Source organism: Urocitellus parryii, chromosome 3, assembly GCF_045843805.1.
Source record: "Urocitellus parryii isolate mUroPar1 chromosome 3, mUroPar1.hap1, whole genome shotgun sequence".
Taxonomy (NCBI): domain Eukaryota; kingdom Metazoa; phylum Chordata; class Mammalia; order Rodentia; family Sciuridae; genus Urocitellus; species Urocitellus parryii.
Window position 1 is genome coordinate 27,515,023 of NC_135533.1, and position 20,359 is coordinate 27,535,381.

Consider the following 20,359-nt stretch of genomic DNA (forward strand, 5'->3'; position numbering starts at 1 on the left):
ATTCTGCCAACCAAGGGTCTTAATAGGGCATGGGCAAAGCAAATAAAGGAGAGTTAAGGATTGAAATATTTTAAATATTAATAATTAACTCAGACACGGTACTGTATTTTCTGCAAAAAAAAAAAAAAATCAACATTTAGTAACTTACTAGTGTTTTATCTCCAAAGAGCTTAGTGCACTGGCAAAGTATTTGGATAACAGTGGAGAGCCATGGACAGCAGATACCGAAAAACACCCCAGCCTTGTAGATCCCAAGATAACAATGGCCTTAACTGATCACTCCCTTTGCTAGAGGTTCAGCAAGAGCTTGCAGCATGATAACTTGCCTGCTGTACTTCCAATGCCAAGCAGCAAACTTAAGGAGCCAAAGAGGAGTCTCCAGGGGGAAACAGGAACAGAGAAGAGAGAAAAGAACATATTTAATCATAGTCTTGATTAAAAGTCATCCTGGAAAGGAATGGGGTGGCTCAGGCCCCTTTAGGCTAGGACGGTGATGGAATGCTTTGGCTTGGACTTATGGCAAAGCTGCCTGGGGCAGAGGTCAGATAATCTAGAAATGAGAGATTCCCCTGTGCATGAGTTAGAAATCACTAGGGAATTTCCTGATCTATAAGCTAAAGTTTACTCTCTGATTATAGGGAGGAAAATTTTTATAAAAGCACAATATAGGGAGATTTAATCACTTGAAATGAATCTTTTATACTTGTTTCTGCCTCAGGGCATAACGTTTCTGACATCAGGTATAAAGTGTATTTTTTACTAAAATGTATCCCATTGTCGATATTCTATTGATATAGCATCTTGAAAATTTTATTAAGGAAAAGGTAGGGGTTACCACCCTTTTTTCACAGAGCTGCCAATTTATAATTTAGATTTTATAGTTTAAAATGAAATGGATTTTTTAAAAAATCCCACTTATTCTTTGAAGTACCCTTAGCAACTGGCAAAGAGCAATAACAAGTTCTGCAAAGTTCAGAAAGATTTTGAAAACCTAGAAGAGCACTTCAGTGGCTAATTGCATAGACAGTTAAAGTGGAGCCTGGAGGGAGGTGACCCGTGGAAATGTACTTAGGACTGGGAAATAGAAAGAGAAGTCTAATCTGTTTTCCATAAAATTTGACTTCCCAACATTGCAAGTGATTTTGCAACTTGGGGTGAAGATAGATATAACCTTTAGTTTGCCAAATGAAGCGTTCGTCTTGATGTGTAAGTTCTCTCCAGCTCATGCTGTTTTGGGCTTGAACAGATGGTATACAGAGTGAAAGACATAGAGTTAGGAGGTGGAGCTTGTAAATCTAGGGTTAGGTTTAGGCCTCTACTACTCTAATGAAGCTGGATTATCTTCTCAGAAATTCTTAGTAGAAAATTAGGTTCATAGAGGATATTAGGAATGATCAGGTTTCTTTTCTGAGCTTTAGATCTGTGGTTCATATGATCTTGACCCTCTCTGAAGTCAAATGGCTGATAAGAAAGCCTTGGTGCCAGATACATGCCAGGATGTTTTCATCTGCAAGTCCCAGACAACCATGCACCCAGGTGATTAAAATAAAAAGGAAATGTGTAGTTTCATGCAGTTAGAAGTCTAGGGGAAAGGTGGGGTTCCAGAAGGTATGTGACATCCTTTCCCCATCTTTGGCCTGCTCAGGCCTTAGTGTTGGCTTCATTTTAAATTGTAACTGTTATGGTTTGGTTGTAAGGTGTCCCCCAAAAGCTCACATGTGAGACAATGCAAGAAAGGTTCAGAGGAGAAATGATTGTGTCACAAGAGCCTTAATACAAACAGTGAATTAATCTCTGATGGGATTAACTGGGTGGTGATTGGATGCAGGTGGGGAATGGCTAGAGGATGTGGTTCATGGAGGCATGACTATGGGGTATATATTTGTATCTGGAGCATGGAGTCCCTCTCTGCTTCCTGATAACCAAGTGAGCTTCTTCCCTCTGCCATGCTCTTACGCCATGTCAGTCACCCAGTGCCCCATGCCAGGATAGGTGAGGACCAAGACCTGGGCAGGGTAGGTATGGCTAGCTGTGGATCAGACATCACCAGGTTGTGCATCCATCACTTGCCCTGCTTTATGAGGCGATTCACTGGGAAAGAGTGAACATCACCTTGAGCTCCAAGGAATGGAGCCAGCCACTGTGGACTGAGACCTCTGAAACCATAAGCCCCTAAATAAACCTTTCCTCCTCTACGATTGTTCTGGTTGGGGGAATTTCAGTTGTAGTGGTGAAAAAAACTGACTAAAACAGTAACACTTAGGTCCATCACAAGACCCAAGCTTGTGCCACCTGTCCCCAAGTAAGACGGCATCATCTAGCATACAGCCTTTTACTTTTCTCTTTGGAATATATGATACACACATCTACACACACTGCCTTTTTTTTTTTTTTTTTGGAAATTTTAGATCCCCCCTTTTTCTTTTGGTTGTCTCTCCTGACCAGAATGTAAGCCCCAGGGGACCGGATTCTTGCACATTTTGTCCTTTGTTTCCTGCTGTGTCTATAGTGCCTAGCCCTGTTTCTCTCCCATAGAAGTCACCAATGTTTGTGAGATGAATAAATGAGCACTCTTCACACCGTGTTAGCAAGTATTTCATTGCCTATATCTTTAAGCTTCAAAGCTACATCTTCTATATTTTTGAAAGTATTTTGGGGGCCTGGGGATGTGGCTCAAGCGGTAGCGCGCTTGCCTGGCATGCGTGCGGCCCGGGTTCGATCCTCAGCACCACATACCAACAAAGATGTTGTGTCCGCCAAGAACTAGAAAATAAATATTAAAAAAAAAAATAAAAATAAAAAAATAAAAAAAGAAAGTATTTTAGTTATAGGAAATACATTATACCAATATGGCCAGCCATTTTTGGACATTAGTGTTTTATCCCATTCATCTACAGGTTTCATTTCATTCTCCAGCACTTTAATTTGTCAAAATGGAAGCATTATTTTTTTTTTCTGGAGGAAATTTCCATCCGAAAATTGAGTTAGACTCTTATTTGAATTCCTCTTATAATCCATTTTTTCCTTCAAAATAAAGTGACAATTTAAAACTAGAAGAAAATAAAATGTCCAACTTTAGATGTCCAACATGCAGTCAAGAGGAGATTGTTTCTGTGAGCTGTCTTTTCTGGTGCCACTTACGTATGAATACATTTCTGACAAACCTTCTCCTAAGATTTGTAGTAAATTATATTATTCACGCGACAACTAACAGGTAGCACTCAATGCTAACCTTTCATTAGGCGTATACATTTCCATTTCAGTTAATATAATATCTGGTCGAGTTTTTCTAAAAAAAAAAATAAGAATTGTTTTTCCCCGTGATGACACTGTTATGTCACTGAGCTAGGATGGCAATCAGTAACCTGTTTTCTAGCCACTAGTATCTGTTCTGTAGGGTTGTCACTAGAGGAAAGCGATCACCTAGATTTATACAAAAGGATGTCCTTTTTTCCAACAGTGGTCTATTCTGTGTATTCCTGTAATACACAGATTCCATGAATCTTCTAGATGTTCACCTCTTGTTTCTAACTTTTCCTTCTTTTTTATACAAATAAAAAGTGTACTACATTAAAACCTGAATAATCGGGACCCAAACTTTTGTCTCCAACTTTCTCCCAATTACTTTCCATCAGATATTTGATTTTTAGCCAAAATGAACTACATATTTCTCCATTTCCCTACCCTCAAGCTCCTGGAGCTTAGTCTGTACCCTCTTTGTAGCATATCCACAGGTTCTTTCAAATAGCTCCTCTGCCACCCACACTACAAAGTTCTGTGCTTTGCTCCTATTGGGCATTTTCTTTCCTTTCATTCCCTTGGTGTTTCCATTGTGCAGTTGCTGCACTCTGATGGCCCTTGCACAACTGTCAAAGTCATTTGTGTGTCTTTTATCCCCTGCTTGAGTGTAGAAACTTGCTTGAAGTGAGGATCTAGGTAAGACTATGCAATGCCGTGCTGTGTGCCATTGTTGACTATTTTCATGTTCTTTTAGAGACTATCTTAGTTTGCCTGAAGGAACTGACTTGCCATTTCTACCACACTAAGCAGCATCTCAGGTGCTAAGGGGTGTGGGATCTATTTATTTATAGCATTAGTAGGAAAACAGGATAAAAATACAAACATGTTCAGTCACCCAGTGCCCCATGCCAGAGTAGCTGAGGACCAGGACCTGGGCACAGTATGTGTGGCCAGTTGTGGATGTGATCAGTCATCACCAGGTTGTGCCTTCATCATTTGCCCTGCTTTATGAGGTTATTCACTGGGAAAGAATGAATATCACCTGAGCAATGCAGGTGGCACAGTAGTCCTTGTTGGGGCCCAGCCTGGGTACAGACACCACTACCATTTCCCTTCTCTCTTTTCTTACCTTTGCCAGGAGCAGGTTGCTTTCTGATTAATAAATTTTCCTAAAGCTGTTCTATGTAAATGGAGTAAGTGTGGGAGAACCTTGTTTCTCTTTGTCTTCTTTTCTTTTAAGACTCCATCAGAAGAGCTTTGGATGGCAAGGATACTGGTATTTTTTTATTCAACTGCTTATCTTACTTAGGGAAGCAGGGCTTGTAATTATAATTATCAAAACATTTCTCTAGGCAGATCATACAAAACAATCTGAAGTTGTTCTTGGATGTTTTTCTACTTCACAGCCAACCTACACGAAATGCAATTTTTGCATATATTCCAGGAAGAGCAAATTATTGAAAAATATTCCAGCACTCCCTGTACCTTTCCATATCTTCTGAGGCTAGATCATCACCAACAGAACATAGGTGTTCAGGAAATGTTACTTGAATGAATGAATAAGTAGTTTTTAAAGTAGATGCTTGCTTAAGAAAAGAAAATAAGGAATTTTTAAAAAATTTATTAATATTTTAACTCTACTTATAACAAAATAATAGATTAGGCAAAAAATAAGCTAAATAATGCATATAAGTCAAAGCAAACTAGCCTTCTATCCACACTCATCCCCTGAGCTCTGTGACATTGTGCACAAGTGACCTCTAATTATAGCTTCTGGACTGTGCCCTCTGCTTCCTTCCATGCATACAATCACATACACTTCTCAAGGTGGTTTCCCTACTAACAAATTTCACATATGCTCTGGTGTTACTACTTATAGAATTTTTGCATGCTTTCAAATGTCTATAAATTTTTTTGCTATATAATTGTGCCATGTTTTATTTAACCAGAACATAATGAATGATAGTTCAGATTGTTTTTAAGTTTTCACCATTTGTGAGGAACTTTAAAGTGAATCTTCTTAGTAGTGTATCCGAAAGGATGAATTTCCAGGGGGGAATGCTGCTTCAGAGGCTGGAAGAAATATTTTAATTTTTAATAGACATTGATAAATCTCTCTTCCCTCCCCAGTAACACTCTGACATCATAAAGGGCACTCATGAGTATATTTATTTCCTCAAATCCTTGCCACTTTTGTGTATTATTTGAACTAATTTATGCTTAGTTTCATGTGTTGAGTCTTCTCTCTGAGGATTGCTCTGATGCCCATTGTTCCGTGTGTGTGTGTGTGTGTGTGTGTGTGTGTGTGTGTGTCTGTCTGTCTGTCTGTCTTGGTGGACATGTCAGGTCATCAGCAGCTTATTTGGCCAAATGCTACAGTTTTGCAATTTGAAGCCTGGCAGAATGGCTTGGGAATCAGAGGCCTGCTCCTGGCCCTGGTCAGCTGTTGACTCTTTGTTGGTGTCTTAAGTCCATTTTGTTCTTTATCTCTCATTTTCTTAGGGGGTTAATATTGGAAATTTAATGTCTACTCAATTTTTCATCCTGTGAGAATGAATTGGAGGAACAGAGGGCGAGAGAAGGAAAGAGACATTTTAAATTGTATAATTTTTGATATTCTTTCTAGGTCAAGAAAAATACTTCAGTTGGACCAAGTGGCCTTCAGTGTCTGTTGAGATCTGTCATTCTGTGAATCTGTAATCAAAGTGACATAATTTAAAAAGAAAGATGGGAAAAGAAGGAAGGGAGGGAGCGAGGAGGGTAAGAAGAAAGGACAATTGTGTGTGCTAGAAACACTAAGGATTCCCATTATGAGACTCATGAGGCTGACTTGGGAGAGTCACTGGGACTTTGAGAAAAAGCATGTGAAATGGTTATAACCTTATTTCTGCCCCCTTTTTCTTTGGCAGAAACCAGGGCCATCTTGTAATTGCTTCTCCCATGTTCTCCTTCTTGTCCCTTTTCTTACCATGCTTATTGACCTGTGGGACACATCAAACCAACTTTGAATTGACTGCTTCCATCTTCCTCATCATTGTTACTGCCACCCAAGTGAGGGTGAGGACCTGGGTGGTGGTGCTGTGTAGGAGGCCAGTTGTGTAGCCACGGCCGTATGACTTTACACATACCACGGTTCCTGGGGTGGCAAGGATTCTGGTTTTTCTAGGAAAACCAGAGTTGTACATCTTACATGAAATCCTCTGATCTTTAAATACTTAATTTTTAAAAATTGAAACATGCAACATTCCAAACAATCCAAGTCTGTGTGTTGGTTTTATTTGGCTCTACTGTAAATCCTTGTATGGTTAGAACAACTTTCTTTTCTCATGAATGCTGCCTTCTTGTTTATAAGTTCATCTTATGCTAAATACAATATTATGATGCAATTTTAGTTTCTCACATGAGTTTTTAGAAATAAATGATACTTTCAAAGCAATTTTACCATCTCTTCATAATTTGAAATTTGAGTGGAAATAAAATAATGCATTTTTAGTTACAGCATTAGTATGCAGCATTCCACCCACTTATGAAAGAAGAACTAATGGCATCCTATAGGTTGTCCCTTTGTTTATTTTAAAAAAATCAGTGAACTATATAGCTGCAATGTGTTTGTCAGTTAATATGAAAATGAGAACAGATTTAGTCTGATCACCATATCCAGGCTGAACTGAGCACATTGTAGTTTGATAACCAATGTACAGTGGAGCGTAACTCGAGGAACTGTGCTTCTTGCAGTGATTTATGAATGGTCATTTAAGGGTTTTATTTTTCTCATTTGTGCCTGCATTATTCAACCAGCATTGAATAGTCATCTTTTATAAACTCAGCACTGTATTGAGAGCTGTGAGCAGAGCAGCAGTGAGTGCAGACAATGAGTGAACCGGGATGCAGACAGGTGGAACCCAGCCGTCAAGTAGTCATAATGCTGTGAGGGGCAGTCCTCCCTAAAATTTGGGGGTCAGGAAAGACTTTCAAAGGCAAAGGTAGCTAAGTTAAGATCTGAAGATATGCTAGGAATTGGTGAGGCCCAATTGAGGTCCACTATCTCTGCAAGAGTGGATGGAAACAACGGGAGTCTGAGAGGCCTTGGAGTTGGAAAGCTGATGTTCAAAGTGTGGCAGGGCTGGGCAGCTGCAGGAGGACTCACCAAGGGCCTATTGTGCAGGTCCTTGGAAGCCCTGGTAACGTGCTGTTAAAAGGCTTCAAGAAGAGAAGTGACTTGATCAGATAAAGACAATTTTTTAAAAGCCTATTTGAATAGCAGTTTTCCCCTTCATATTTCTGTGCTTTTAAACCTGCTGCAAGTGTACACTTTGTGCAACAATCAAGATGTATCTCCTGTCTCTAATCTATTCAAGCTTCAGGGTTTTCTGCCCTCAATACCGGGGTAGATTTGAAGGTGGAGGGAAGCCATGACCCACAGCAACAACCTAAGAGCAAAGGTCAGTAACTAAGGGAAAGGGAGAAGCAGAAAATGCTTAGTCCAATGACAAAAACAGAATTGTACTATGTCAGGAGTCAGGAGGTCAGAGTTAGAGACCTGTGGCCAAATTTATATCTATTTTGCTGTCCTTAGATGTCAAATAAAAGGTTGGATAAGATGCTCTTGAAGGAGACACTCACCTTTAGAATTCTGTGAGAATTATTTCAGTTGTGCATGATAAATCAGTCAAATTATGGATGCATTTAATGCAATAAGATTATGTGTGTGTAATGTACACAAAACAAGATGACATGTTTTAGAAAGGGGAATGTGGGTCAGTAGGAGGTTGAATATATTTGAGAAGGTGATGGAAATGCTAATAGTAGGTGGATGTTTGCAATATTTCTCAGGAGCTGCCTGTCTTGTATGCCAGGGCAGGTTAGGTGAGCCGGAGCTATGTCAATACCAGTCTTGGATGCACCTTGCAGAGACACCGAGGAATATATGATCATATTACCTCTTCCCCCAGTTCTTCTGGTTGACTTTTTTTTTTTGCCATTGTCATTTTCTAGAATGGCTTTTTTAAAAAAATATTACCATGACAAATATGAAGTTACCTTGTTAATTTGGAAATGGGATATATATGCAATGTACAACTTGTCTCTTACTTTACTTGTATAGTTATCCTGGTAAACCATACTTCCAAATGTTTTGTTTTAAGCAATAGTAGAATACTTTCAGGAAATGTAGCACTTCCAAGGTATTGTCAGTTTCTTAACAAATACACATTGACCTTAGAGGAGAAAATAGGAGCTTCTAATGAAATCATTTAAAGTTATTATTGTTGTAATATCAAAAATATTTACAAAATTCTTAATTTTTAGAAAAGACTGGGAAAGAGAATCTCCCCAAATGCATTGAATAACATTTTGCCTATGTAACTTTACATAAATAATTTTATTTTTATCACTAAATGCTCCGTATACTGAATGCTTGGCATTCATTCACTCTACCCTTTATAGGTAATTTTTTTTTCCCATCTTGCTATTGTGTATTTGCAGAGGTAGATTAGTCCTCTTCAAATGCTGCATCCACTTGAGTAATGTGAAGTGGGAGAGAAATGAGGCCACTACTAGCCTGGGATTCTTCAGCCTTTTTCTAACACCTGATTGGAAGGCCTGTCTTATCCCATCATTACTTTCTGTGTAAAAGTCTTGAACCTTTGCTTGGTGCTCAAGTGTGCTAAGCACTATGTCATTCACTGTTGCTAGACATAGAGGGAGGATGGGCATGGGTGGCGGGGGAACACAGTTGGGCTCAGCATGTTAGTGGCCTTGTTGTAGGTGACAGGGCTCTCTGGGAGTGAGATTAGCATGGGTTCCCACCATCCTCATGCTGCACAGAGGCAGCATGAAGGGAGTGGAGTCCTTGTCCGGACATAGGTACAGGTTACAAAGTATTGCCCTAGACGAGGTGGGGGAGAAGGTGGCATACCTGCCCCAAGATGAGCTGATTCTAAGGAACTGTCTCTAAGACTGCTCTTTCTACTGAATTATATGATAATTTGTAAATTTTTAGCCTGGATTTTGTTGCTCCATCAAATGAAGTAATGGTATGTTTGAAATTTCAATTCATCTCCAACCAAAATTCATATTAATTTCTTATGTTCCTCCACTTCTCTTTCCTCTGTGCTCATGATCCTTTAACTGTGTGTCAAGACATAATGATTCTATTTCCCACAGCACTGGTTCTGAAACATTTTTGCAGCAAACTTTAATCTTTTCAAACTGTTGTATATTTGAAAAGTCCATTTAATCATGACCTTATCAACATCTTATTATAAATGAAAAACTGTGAGCTAACATTATTTGTTATTATACTGAACAGAAAAACTCTGCACACATAAAAATACTATCAAATTTTCAGAACAAAGTATTCCCTCTGTTTTTTAGCTAAAAGCTGTCACCTTCAATGGTGTCTATCTCAATGGTGATGTGTGTGTGTGTGTGTGTGTGTGTGTGTGTGTGTGTGTGTGATAGAAAAGATAAATGAGGGGCTGAGGATGTGGCTCAAGCGGTAGCATGCTCGCGGGGCATGCGCGCGGCCCGGGTTCGATCCTCAGCACCACATACAAACAAAGATATTGTGTCCGCCGAAAACTAAAATAAATAAATAAATATTTTTAAAAAAGAAAGGATAAATGAATCTAGTAACCAATGATGTGACTGCTTCTGTTGATTTTCTCATGGAACAGCGAGTAGATGGAATTGTACCTAAGTGTGTAAGCACACATGCACACACACACACACACCATAAACATGGTACCCCCCCCACACACACACCAAAGCCATAGCATAGTGCCTTTAAAATTTAGGATACATAAATATTGAATAAAAAGTTTGGTCAAAATACAGAATATAAGCTTCATGGGAACAAGAATTTGTGTACATGTTTCTCTTGCTTTATCCATAGTGGCTGGCACATAGTAAATATTAAGCAAATATTCATTGGATGTTATTTGGGTCCTATATCTATATACTCACATTTGATAGGGTTGAGATAAAACCCAGTGAATATGCATTAATATCAAGTGCATAAATTCATTTTGGTGTATGTGGTTGGAGGGCCATAATTTGAGAAGGAGCACATGCACCTGTCATGACGTGAACAGTGTAAATCCTGATAATGTGGGAAGGGGAGCCTAAAGAGTCTGGAAACATGCTGTAAAACTATCTCGTCTTGTGAAGGAGTCAGCTATTGCTCCACCTCTTGATCAACTGTCCTTTGTGCAGGCCCTCAGGTGCTGGAATATGTAGCCATGGCAAAGGAGGTATCTGATTTTACACTTACCTTAATTTGAATACAAGAATAATAACTATTCATGTAATTTCATGTAAACAAAGGTTTAGTGGAGCTTAGTCTGTTAGCAATACCTAACATGATATAAATGTTTATTCTAATTTATTTATTTATTTATTTGTTTTGCTACTGAGGATTATACCCACTGAGCCACATCCCTAGCCCTTTTAATATATTTTGTAGAGATAGGGTCTCACTAAGTTACTTAGGGCCTCACTAAGTTGAGAAGGCTGGCTTTGAACTCATGATCCTCCAGCTTCATCCTCCCAAGCTCCTGGATTCCAGACATTCGCCACCATGCCTGGCTAAATGTTTATTCTCAGTCAGAACACATAAGGGGCTTGGTGCCAAGCCACATGTCCTTTTTTATTACATTGCAGTGTTCTTGCTAATTGGACTTGTAACCCATGTCTAATCAAGTTTAAAATAGTTAAAATGAAGCAAACCATCTAACTGCTTTTAAAGCTATCTTAAGTAACTCAATAAAAATCAAGTCTTCTGTTTTCAAGTCTTCCAGAAATCTTATGTTCCTAAATTTGTCTCTTTTCTGCTAAGTACAGTACCTGGAACGTAATCATCACCATTCCAACCGTTGCTAGAAATGTTTGATTTCTGTAGAAATTACTAATAAGATGTTTACATTTGTAAAGAAACCCATGTCCAACATTTATGTATTACTTGCAATTGCATGGATCTTTTGAGTAGCAAATAGGAAGAAGACTAGGTAGATCATGGAAAACCAGCTGTTAAGTCATATATAAGTTGAACCAGCAAATTTATTTTACTACAGGGAAGTAACTGATTAGACAGGAACAATTTCAATATTTTGGATTAATGTGTGAAATGAGAGCAAATTATAGTTTGACATGCCTAAGATAAAAAAAAATTCCATCAATACCCTAGTGAGGCAAGAATAGTCATATAATGATTCATTATTGTGGGTTGTACAAAGTTCTCTACTAATTATGTAAAACCTTATATGTTCTTTATTTTATAGTGTTGTTTAGATTCTTTAGTCCTTCTATTTCTTTATTTTTTTGATTTTTAATTGATTTTTTAAAAAAATAAATGATTGCAGAATATATTGCAATTCTTATTACACATATACCTCACAATTTTTTATATCTTTGGTTGTATATAAAGTATGTTAACACCAATTTATGTCTTTATACATGTACTTTGGATAATGATGTCCATCACATTCCACCTCCCTTGCAAACCCTCTGCTCCCTCCCTTTCCCTCCTACCCCTCTGCCCTATCTAGAGTTTGTCTATTCCTTTCATGCTCCCCCTCTCGACCCCAGTATGAATCAGAGAAAACATTCGGCATTTGATTTTTGGGGATTGACTAACTTCAATTAGCATTATCTTCTCCAACGCCATTCATTTACCTGCAAATGCCATGATTTTATTCTCTTTTATTGCTGAGTAAAATTCCATTTGTTTGTATGTCACGTTATTTTTATCCATTTATCTACTGAAAGGTTGGTTCATCTATTTCTAATGAAGAAAAATTCCAGATACCCCCTTTTTATTATAAAAGTAATGTCTTTATCATAGACAAGCCAGATGGTACAGATTTACATGTAGAAATTAAATCGTTCCTGTATCACTCCTCTCGTATAATAATGGTGTGATGAGTAGATTCTTTTTAACTTTTTTTCTATTTATTCAGTTTTTGGTCCTTGAATATTATCTGTGGTAAAACTACCAATGCATTTATGAAAAGCTAACATTGATTTGTGAACTCCACCAGATTGAAACAGATAACATTGCTGTGCCAGTGGATCCAGCCAGTCCAATCTTGGCAGTTCCATAAGCATAAGCTATATTGTTGGAGGAGTTTATTCTTTGAAGTGACTTAGTAAGTGGTCATTGTGGTCAGGTTGAGGCTGAGATGTGGAAATAGCCCCTGCTGACTTCTCTCTGCTAGTAAAGAAGTGGTGGATAAACAGATTATTGACAGCAAGGGAGAATGGTTGAGGCTGTAATTTCCAACACTCATTTTTAGTACTTTGATGTTAGGGAAATCAGAGTGGGAACAAACAGGAGGAATGAATATGCAGCGAAACTGATTTTTTTTCATCTCCCACCAGAAAAACTTAATTAAAAAGCAAGTAAAAACAGCAGACTTTTATTTTAATATTTATTTTTTAGTTGTAGTTGTGCACAATACCTTCGTTTTATTTATTTATTTTTATGTGATGTTGAGGATTGAACCCAGGGCCTCGCATGTGCAAGGTGAACGCTCTACTGCAAAACAGGAGACTTTTTGATGCATAACAATTTATGTGATAGTAATAAAGTATTCCTAACCTCTTGTATTGCTTTTTCACATTTGGATGACATCTGGTGAACAGCGTGCCGTAACTCTAAATCCCGATTGTGATTTAAATTGTTTTAGCTCTGTGTTTTGGACCAGCTATGACCTCTTTCCCCCAGTGATGCAGAGTTGACTTTTTGTATGTATGTGTGTACACAGGATAAAAAGTAAATCCGGGGTCAAAGACACAGCCCTCCTTTTCATTAGTGTAAGTCTCCTCATCTCCCAGACACAAGCAAGCTGAAGGAAGCTGGCATTTGCACTTTCCAGACACTGAAGCAGGAAGCAAGAGAGGATGGGTAGTGTGCATTTATTATCCCTCCTTTCCTAGTAGGATCTCAAATGGTGATATAGAAAATCACTTAAATATCAAAGCTTTTAAAAAAATATTGTTGACACTTTTTGGCTACTACACTGAGAACCTGATAAAATGAGCTTTCTCTGATTTTCCATATTAACTAAAAACATTTATTTTAATCAGGATGGGGTTGGATTTTAGATGAAATTCATCTCTTTCAAGTCCGAGTGGAAACTTAAGATGTTTATTCTAAGAGTGGCAGACCACAGGGTGAATATGGCTCATGAGTGTGTATCTGAACTTTACTGCCAGCCAGAGGGAAGGCTCCCCGTGTCCATCTGTCCTCCTGGGACTTTGTCAAAGGCACAGTCACCTTGATGAATGGAATGTTTTCATTTTCTTATTGTTTTCATGTCATATTCCGAAAATTATTGTTAAGATTTTTCACCGTTAGCCTAATTACAAATCGTTTACATCATGTTCAATTGTACTGTTTTAATCCTCACTAGTGAAATTAATTTGAAATGTTGCCACATGTTTACCTCAAATTTGTGGGGAAAGCGTGTGTGCTGGAATAACAACGCAAATGTTGTAGGATTTGGTTTGAATATAAATGATGAGAAGATAACATGTGGTGTATTTATGATTGCATTAGGATTACATGGAGTACTGTTTTGACAGTGTTTGACATGAAGAGGGACATACTGGCTCCAGAATTTGTCAGTGCTAATCAATGGACAGACTTGGCATCCAGGAGGCTCCCTTGCCTTGGTGGCAGCAGGAACCATGGTATCTGGCACCTTGCTGTGACCAGTGGCTGCTGTGTTGGCAGCCTCAATGCCAGCCCTGTCTGTCACCTCCCCCAATGTTGGTAGATCATAGGCTGTTTTCTGCCCTTGAATGCCATTTTTCTGCCATCAGCTTTGGAATTAATGGCTTTATCCTTTTCCAGCTATGAATTCATTATGTTAATCTCAGGAAAAAAAGGGGCCATGCTTTTAAATTCAGATATCAGTGCTTATTTTACTGCCAATGTGTTTTAAAAGTTTGTATAAATGTATTCTTAAATATAAAATCTGTAATACTTTATACAATAGAATGAAAACATGGAGGCTTTGAGACTTCATGTAAAAGTGGTCAAAAATATACTACAAAAATAACATGACTGTTTTCTATGATGCTAGACATTGTCAGGAAAAAAATGCTTCCCCCCCCCCAAGATAAATGATGGCAGGAATTTGATGTTACTGAAATTGTAGGAAAATGCAGTGGCATATGATAGGTATGAAGACATTACTCTGAGAAATGAGAAACAATTTAAGTGTAAGTGGTTAGAGAAAAAAAGGCAGTCATGGGGGAAATGGGGAAAAAAATCTCAAGGTAAACAGTTTCCTATGTATGGGTTTTGTAGTGAAGTGGAAGCTTCAGTTCCTTTTTGGAGTGCTTATGTGTAACGATGGATGTTCACTGAGCTTGACAACCTACATAATAACTTGAACAATGAAATTGGATAAAATTACAAATATTTCTTTGTTGTAACCTGCTACTCAGAAGATCCTTAATTTGTTTCACCTGTAAACTTCCCCCCTCTGCACAGGCAAGGTATTAAGCACTGTACCTGGCCATCATTTTCAAATACCCTGTTGTGGCTTGAAATAATGGTCTCTGTGGAAAGTCGGTCTCAGAAGAGTAGTTCAGAAATTGATATTCTTTTTAAAATGAGCCAATGTGAGGTCCTTCCCCAGATTAATATCTGATGCTAGCTGTTTAATAAAAGTTTAATTGTTTAAGGCTGATGGGCTATTTGAATAATTAATTGACAAGACTGTAAATTATTATTTGAACAATACTAAGCCCTATGGGAAGTGTATAGTAGCTGCTTTTTCAAAGTTCATGCACAGTGATGTTATTGTAATTTTTGTGATTATCTTCTCACTTGTATGCTATAGAGGTCAGCTAACAGAAATTTGTTGATAGTTTTACTAGAAGCTTTTAAATGTGCAAAATTAACTCATCCCTGGTAGAAATATGTGGGATGAGGGAGAAGGCCTCCTCACAGTATTTGGATTATACTTCTCTGGCCTTCAAATTTGCATTGATGTTGCTGATTCAGTTTCAGAGAGAATACATTCTTGTCTTTTCATGTGTAAGTAGCCACACCATTCAGTTGTAAGTCCGATGGCCTTCTTTTGACCAATTTCGTGCTTATAAAAATTTATCTTAGATTTCAAGATATAATATATTGTCCTGAAGCAGGTTTTCCTGGAGAAGACAACAGAATAGCAATAATAATAACAGCATGCTGGAACTGAACAGTCTATATGCTTTATCTTTGCTTCTCTAGGGAGTCTCCAATGTATATGGTGATTGTATGTCTCAAATTCATGCAATTTGGGTAGCCTAGATTTGCATTTCTTTTAATATATTACAAAATGTGGCAACTTACTTTTTGATTTTTTAATAGACTTTATTTTTTCAAACAATTTTAGGTTCAGTTAAAATTGAACAGAAAGTACAAAGAGTTCCCATGTAACTCATAGTCCCACATAAATTCATCACCTCCCCAACCATCACTCAGAGAGAGTGATACTTCTCCTTGGAGAGGAAATAATAGGATGGCACATTTCCTGCAATCACTGAGCTTATGGTGCTACATCACTCTCTCTCCAAGTCCGTAGTCTGCACTAGGGTTCATTCTTGGTGTTGTAAATCTCTTTTTAAAGATATGTTATTGAGGTGTTATTGAGTGTTTGTCACAGGATTGAAGTCTGATCAGGGCCACCAATGCCAGCAACTAGATTCTGAAGAAATAAATATTTGATGAATAAATGACTCATTAAAAGTTCTTGGTAGAATAAGTTAAAAACATGTGCTTTGTTTTTCTCATTAGGTTGTTTAGATTTATAAGTAAAAACCAAAATCAAAGACATAGCGTTTTTAAAGTAATGAGAGGAAATTCCTATTCTTTGAATAATATGATAGAATGGTTATTGCTATACACAGAAATAATTCTGATTATTTTTGTTTTTCTTATGAATGAAGAGGATATTTTCTAAAATTAATTCTTGTATTTATGAGTATCTCAGGTATTCTTACATTAATGTAATAAGGGTTTTGGTCATTTGAAAAGACAGGTTACTTGCTTTGCACAGTATTAAGTTTTACATATTTCCCTTTTTATAATTTTTTATGTAGAATTAGAAGAATGAAGACTAAATACACTACCCAAATTTAATAAGTAATGTCTTTAACCCCAAAGCTCAATTTTTAACAATATATTTGAGGGATATATTTCAAAAGAAGAAAAAAATGTTCAATTATATTTTTTTGTGATATTGTTCATAGAAACTGAAATTTTTATCTGAAGGATTTTTTGTTCATCTGGTTTTTTATAAAAAGCTGAGCAATATTAGAAAGAGCCTGATTATCAGGGTCAGGGTTGTCTCATTTCTTAATCAAAGGAATGGGAGAAGGAATGGGATTCAAGAGGCAGGACTAGGTTTTCCTTGCTCAAGTTGGGAAATTGTTAACACTACTAGCCGGAGGATTCCCAAATTAGGAAACCTACTTATCCTCTAGATAAGTAGGAGTCAAATAAAGTAGCCCACATCTATACAAAACTGCAATAAAGAATTAGACAATAGGAATCTATGCATTTTAGCTGATAAAAACTTCTTAAAGATCACCATGAAATTAAAAAAAAAAACATAAATAGCACTGTAATATGAATTAATATTCTCATTTATCCTTTGAGGATTTTTCAAGCAAACAAACAAAAACCCACATGGAATTGGACATACAAAAGTTAAGCAGGGAAATGGTCAAAACCAAAATGAAATGAGTTAATTGAACTCTTGAGAAATATAGAAGACAAAATCAAATCAGAAATGAAAACTGAATCTTAAGGTGCTCATGGGAAAAACAAATGCAAATAATAGGTGACCCCACATATTAATATTTATATTGAATCCAAATAGCCTAAAATATCTATTAAAACACAGATTGGTAGAATGAATTTTAAAAGATACTTGATCTGACTATATGCTGTCTGTAAAATGCTCACTTCAAATATAGTGAAATTGGTAGAATAATAGAAAAGGGCTCATAAAAGACACACAATGTAAACACTAATTAAAAAATAATTGGGGTTACTATCCTAACATAAAACAGCAGATACAGAGCAAAAAATTTCCAAGAATGAAGAACAACATTGTTGATAAAGGGGTCTATTCGTAAAAAGACAGCCATCTTAAATGTGAATCCAGTGTACAACAGAGCTTGAAAATGTAAAAAGGAAAGAACTAGAGAACTCAAAGCATAAACTGGTAAGTCCAGCTGGGAACATCAATATTTCTCAGTATCACTATTCAGAAAAGCAGCAAGGATTTAGAGGAACTCAGTAGCATCGTGAAACAACAGGATCTAGCTGCATTTATGGGACTCTCCACCTAGCATCAGAATACTTATTTCATACACATGGAAAATATGCTAAGGTAAGCCACATCCTTAGTAAACAATCCTAAGTAAAACACACCTTGAAAATTTTTAAAAATTGAAATCAAACCAGCTACATTCTCTGAACATTATAGAACCTAACCAGAGATTAGTAACAAATGGCAGGTGATAAAATTGGTGGGTTTGATCTAAATGAAGTCCTTTTTTTTCCATCCCATGATTCTGAATTTTTATGGTTTTGGGCTTGGAACATGGGAAAATAAATACCATTTATCTGAGAATGGGCCAATGTGATAATGCAACATATTAGTTGATTCTTAGCCCTGATGAATTGTCTCTCTGCCCTTTTTATTTTACAGCTTCTCTGTTAAAAGGACTAAAACATGCGAACATAGTGCTGCTTCATGACATCATCCATACCAAGGAGACCCTGACCCTGGTCTTTGAATATGTGGTAAGGAAAATAAGAGTTCAGACCTTTAAGATATGAACAACATTCCTATAGTTTTATCATAAGGTTTTGTTTTTTCATTGTCATACTGAAGTGGATATTTCATATGAGCATTTGAGACATAATTTTGCATAAAATAGCAGCTCTATAAGACATCTTTGAATACATTAAAAATGTTACCTTAAATATTTGTGTGACATATCAACTATTTATAGTTTATTTGTTACTAGCATACATTGTAATTTTTGTTTATGAAACAGGATTAAACAACAGGAAACTATCACTATCAAAGGAAGTTCAAAGAGGAAGTGTCTTTCTTTTGGGCTTATAACTTGGTTTCACAAAAGCATCCTTATGAAGGTTTTTAATTTTTTTTTTTAAAGAAAGCTTGTTACTTACAATTTAGGTTTCAAAGTTTTCCCACTCAGTTGGAATTTCAACTATTAATTAAGGCATCCAATTTGCCTAGCACACAATGTAATGATCTTATTGTGTTGAGAGTATTATTGCTAGAAGACTTGGACTTGAACTCATAATTAATCTTTCTTCATTTCCCTTGGAAAAACATATGGTATTTGTGTAGCACTACTTCAGCATTTAACTGTGGAATCATGAACGTAACCATGATAATTAACATCCCAATTTTCACAGATGGATCTGAGAACATGTAATTTATAAGATACAAATGACATCAGTGTAGTTTATTGAGAAGAATAGCTATTGGTATTGTGAATATATTAAGATTCCATTTAGTAATTGCCACAATACTTTTTTTAAAAAAAAATTGAAATACTTTCCATTTTTCCTGATGAAATGTAAAAGAATGAATATTTGAAACATTTTTATCTTGCTAATGTCTGCCTGTGTCTGTTTGTCATTTTAAAATTGTTGTCTTATGAAGAAGCCATTCATCTTGTCTATTTACATATAAATGATAGATACATTTGAATAATATGGTAATGTGGCTACAAGGACAGCTAGAGCTGAGCAGTTGCATATATTACATGCTACCAAGAATGGATGCAGATTCACACATCAATGCAAATATAATTTCTTTTGTTTAATCCATGATTTGGAGTCAATAATGTATTCAGCTGATTTAGACTTGGAACTTTTGATTTATGTTTTCCAGTATGTTTAGTTTACATCTCTCAATGAAATCTAAGTTTTTCTAACTATTCTAACTAACTTTCCACAGAAAAGATACTTTAAAATGTATTTATTACCTCCTTCAAATTGTACACTTAAATTAAAAGGAAAAAAAATAGTTTGGGCATCAAAATCAGTAACATTGATAAAGAAACTGACAGCAGTAATGTGAAAATATGTCCCCCGGATCTTAAAACAGAATTTATTTGTGAGGGTAAAAACTGTGCCTGTCAAGTTGAATTTCATTTGGTGATTTTATATTTTGTGGACATGCCAAAATAAGTGAAGAAATTCATTATGTTGCAGTATTTGCTGATTAGGACTGACTTTGAAATGCAATCATTTTTCTTTGTATGAGCGAGATCTTCCCTGGTCCCAATTGTTGTACAGATATCTAAGTCTTCTTAAAACAGCCTCATAATAGCTTGCACTATGCATTGTTCTTCTAGTGTCATTTCATTCCTAATGTGGAAGTGTGGAAGTAAGAAATATTGTTGCTCATAGTTTTAGAAAGTGAGACAAGATAGGCCACTCATGGCTTATGATGCCCCTGCCTCTTCATTTCTCCATTTCCTTCCCTTCCTGTTTCTTGCCTGTTCTTTTTGGCTTCCTTTTCCTATTTTCTTTATCTCTATCCTTTTGCTCCTTCCTGTGAAGCACCGTTGGCTGCTATGCCTGAAATTGGTCAGTTTGATTTTTGTTTATTTTAAGTATTAGATGTTTCAGTGAGTCTCTGAAATCCAATTTTTGTGAAAAGAAGAGCTTTGGTCTCTAGAGGATCTTGAGTTTTGCCAGGCAGGGTAGGGAAGGTGTAGACTCCTCAGCAATATTAGCCTGATTATGTGGCAGTTGTCTAGAACAAAAATAACTTCCCTGAGTAAGGCCCAAAGTTTTTATTTTCTTACTATTTTCCAATTGATTGTACTTTAGAAATATTTTATGTTTCAAAAAGAATTACGGTTCTTACATACTTTAATGAATGAATCAGATTGTTCTCCTCACAGCATCCAGGAGAGATAAACTCCACCTTTTCTTCTTCCATGTTTCATAGTGGAAGGTGGAAGTAATTTTGAAACATGAAATGCTTTGGGAATTGGAGCAGATATATCTCTCTCTCACACATTTTTTTTTACACTGCTGATTTATTTTATTTTATTTTTT

At 36.6% G+C, this 20,359-nt stretch overlaps 1 protein-coding gene across 1 annotated transcript in view; it reads left to right on the forward strand.

The window, feature by feature from the left end:
* Positions 1-20,359, forward strand: part of Cdk14 (cyclin dependent kinase 14) — a 554,426-nt gene that overhangs the window by 229,778 nt on the left and 304,289 nt on the right. The window contains exon 6 of the mRNA XM_077796699.1: positions 17,958-18,052. Coding sequence (XP_077652825.1) covers positions 17,958-18,052 — 95 coding nt within the window. The remainder of the gene's footprint in view (positions 1-17,957; positions 18,053-20,359) is intronic.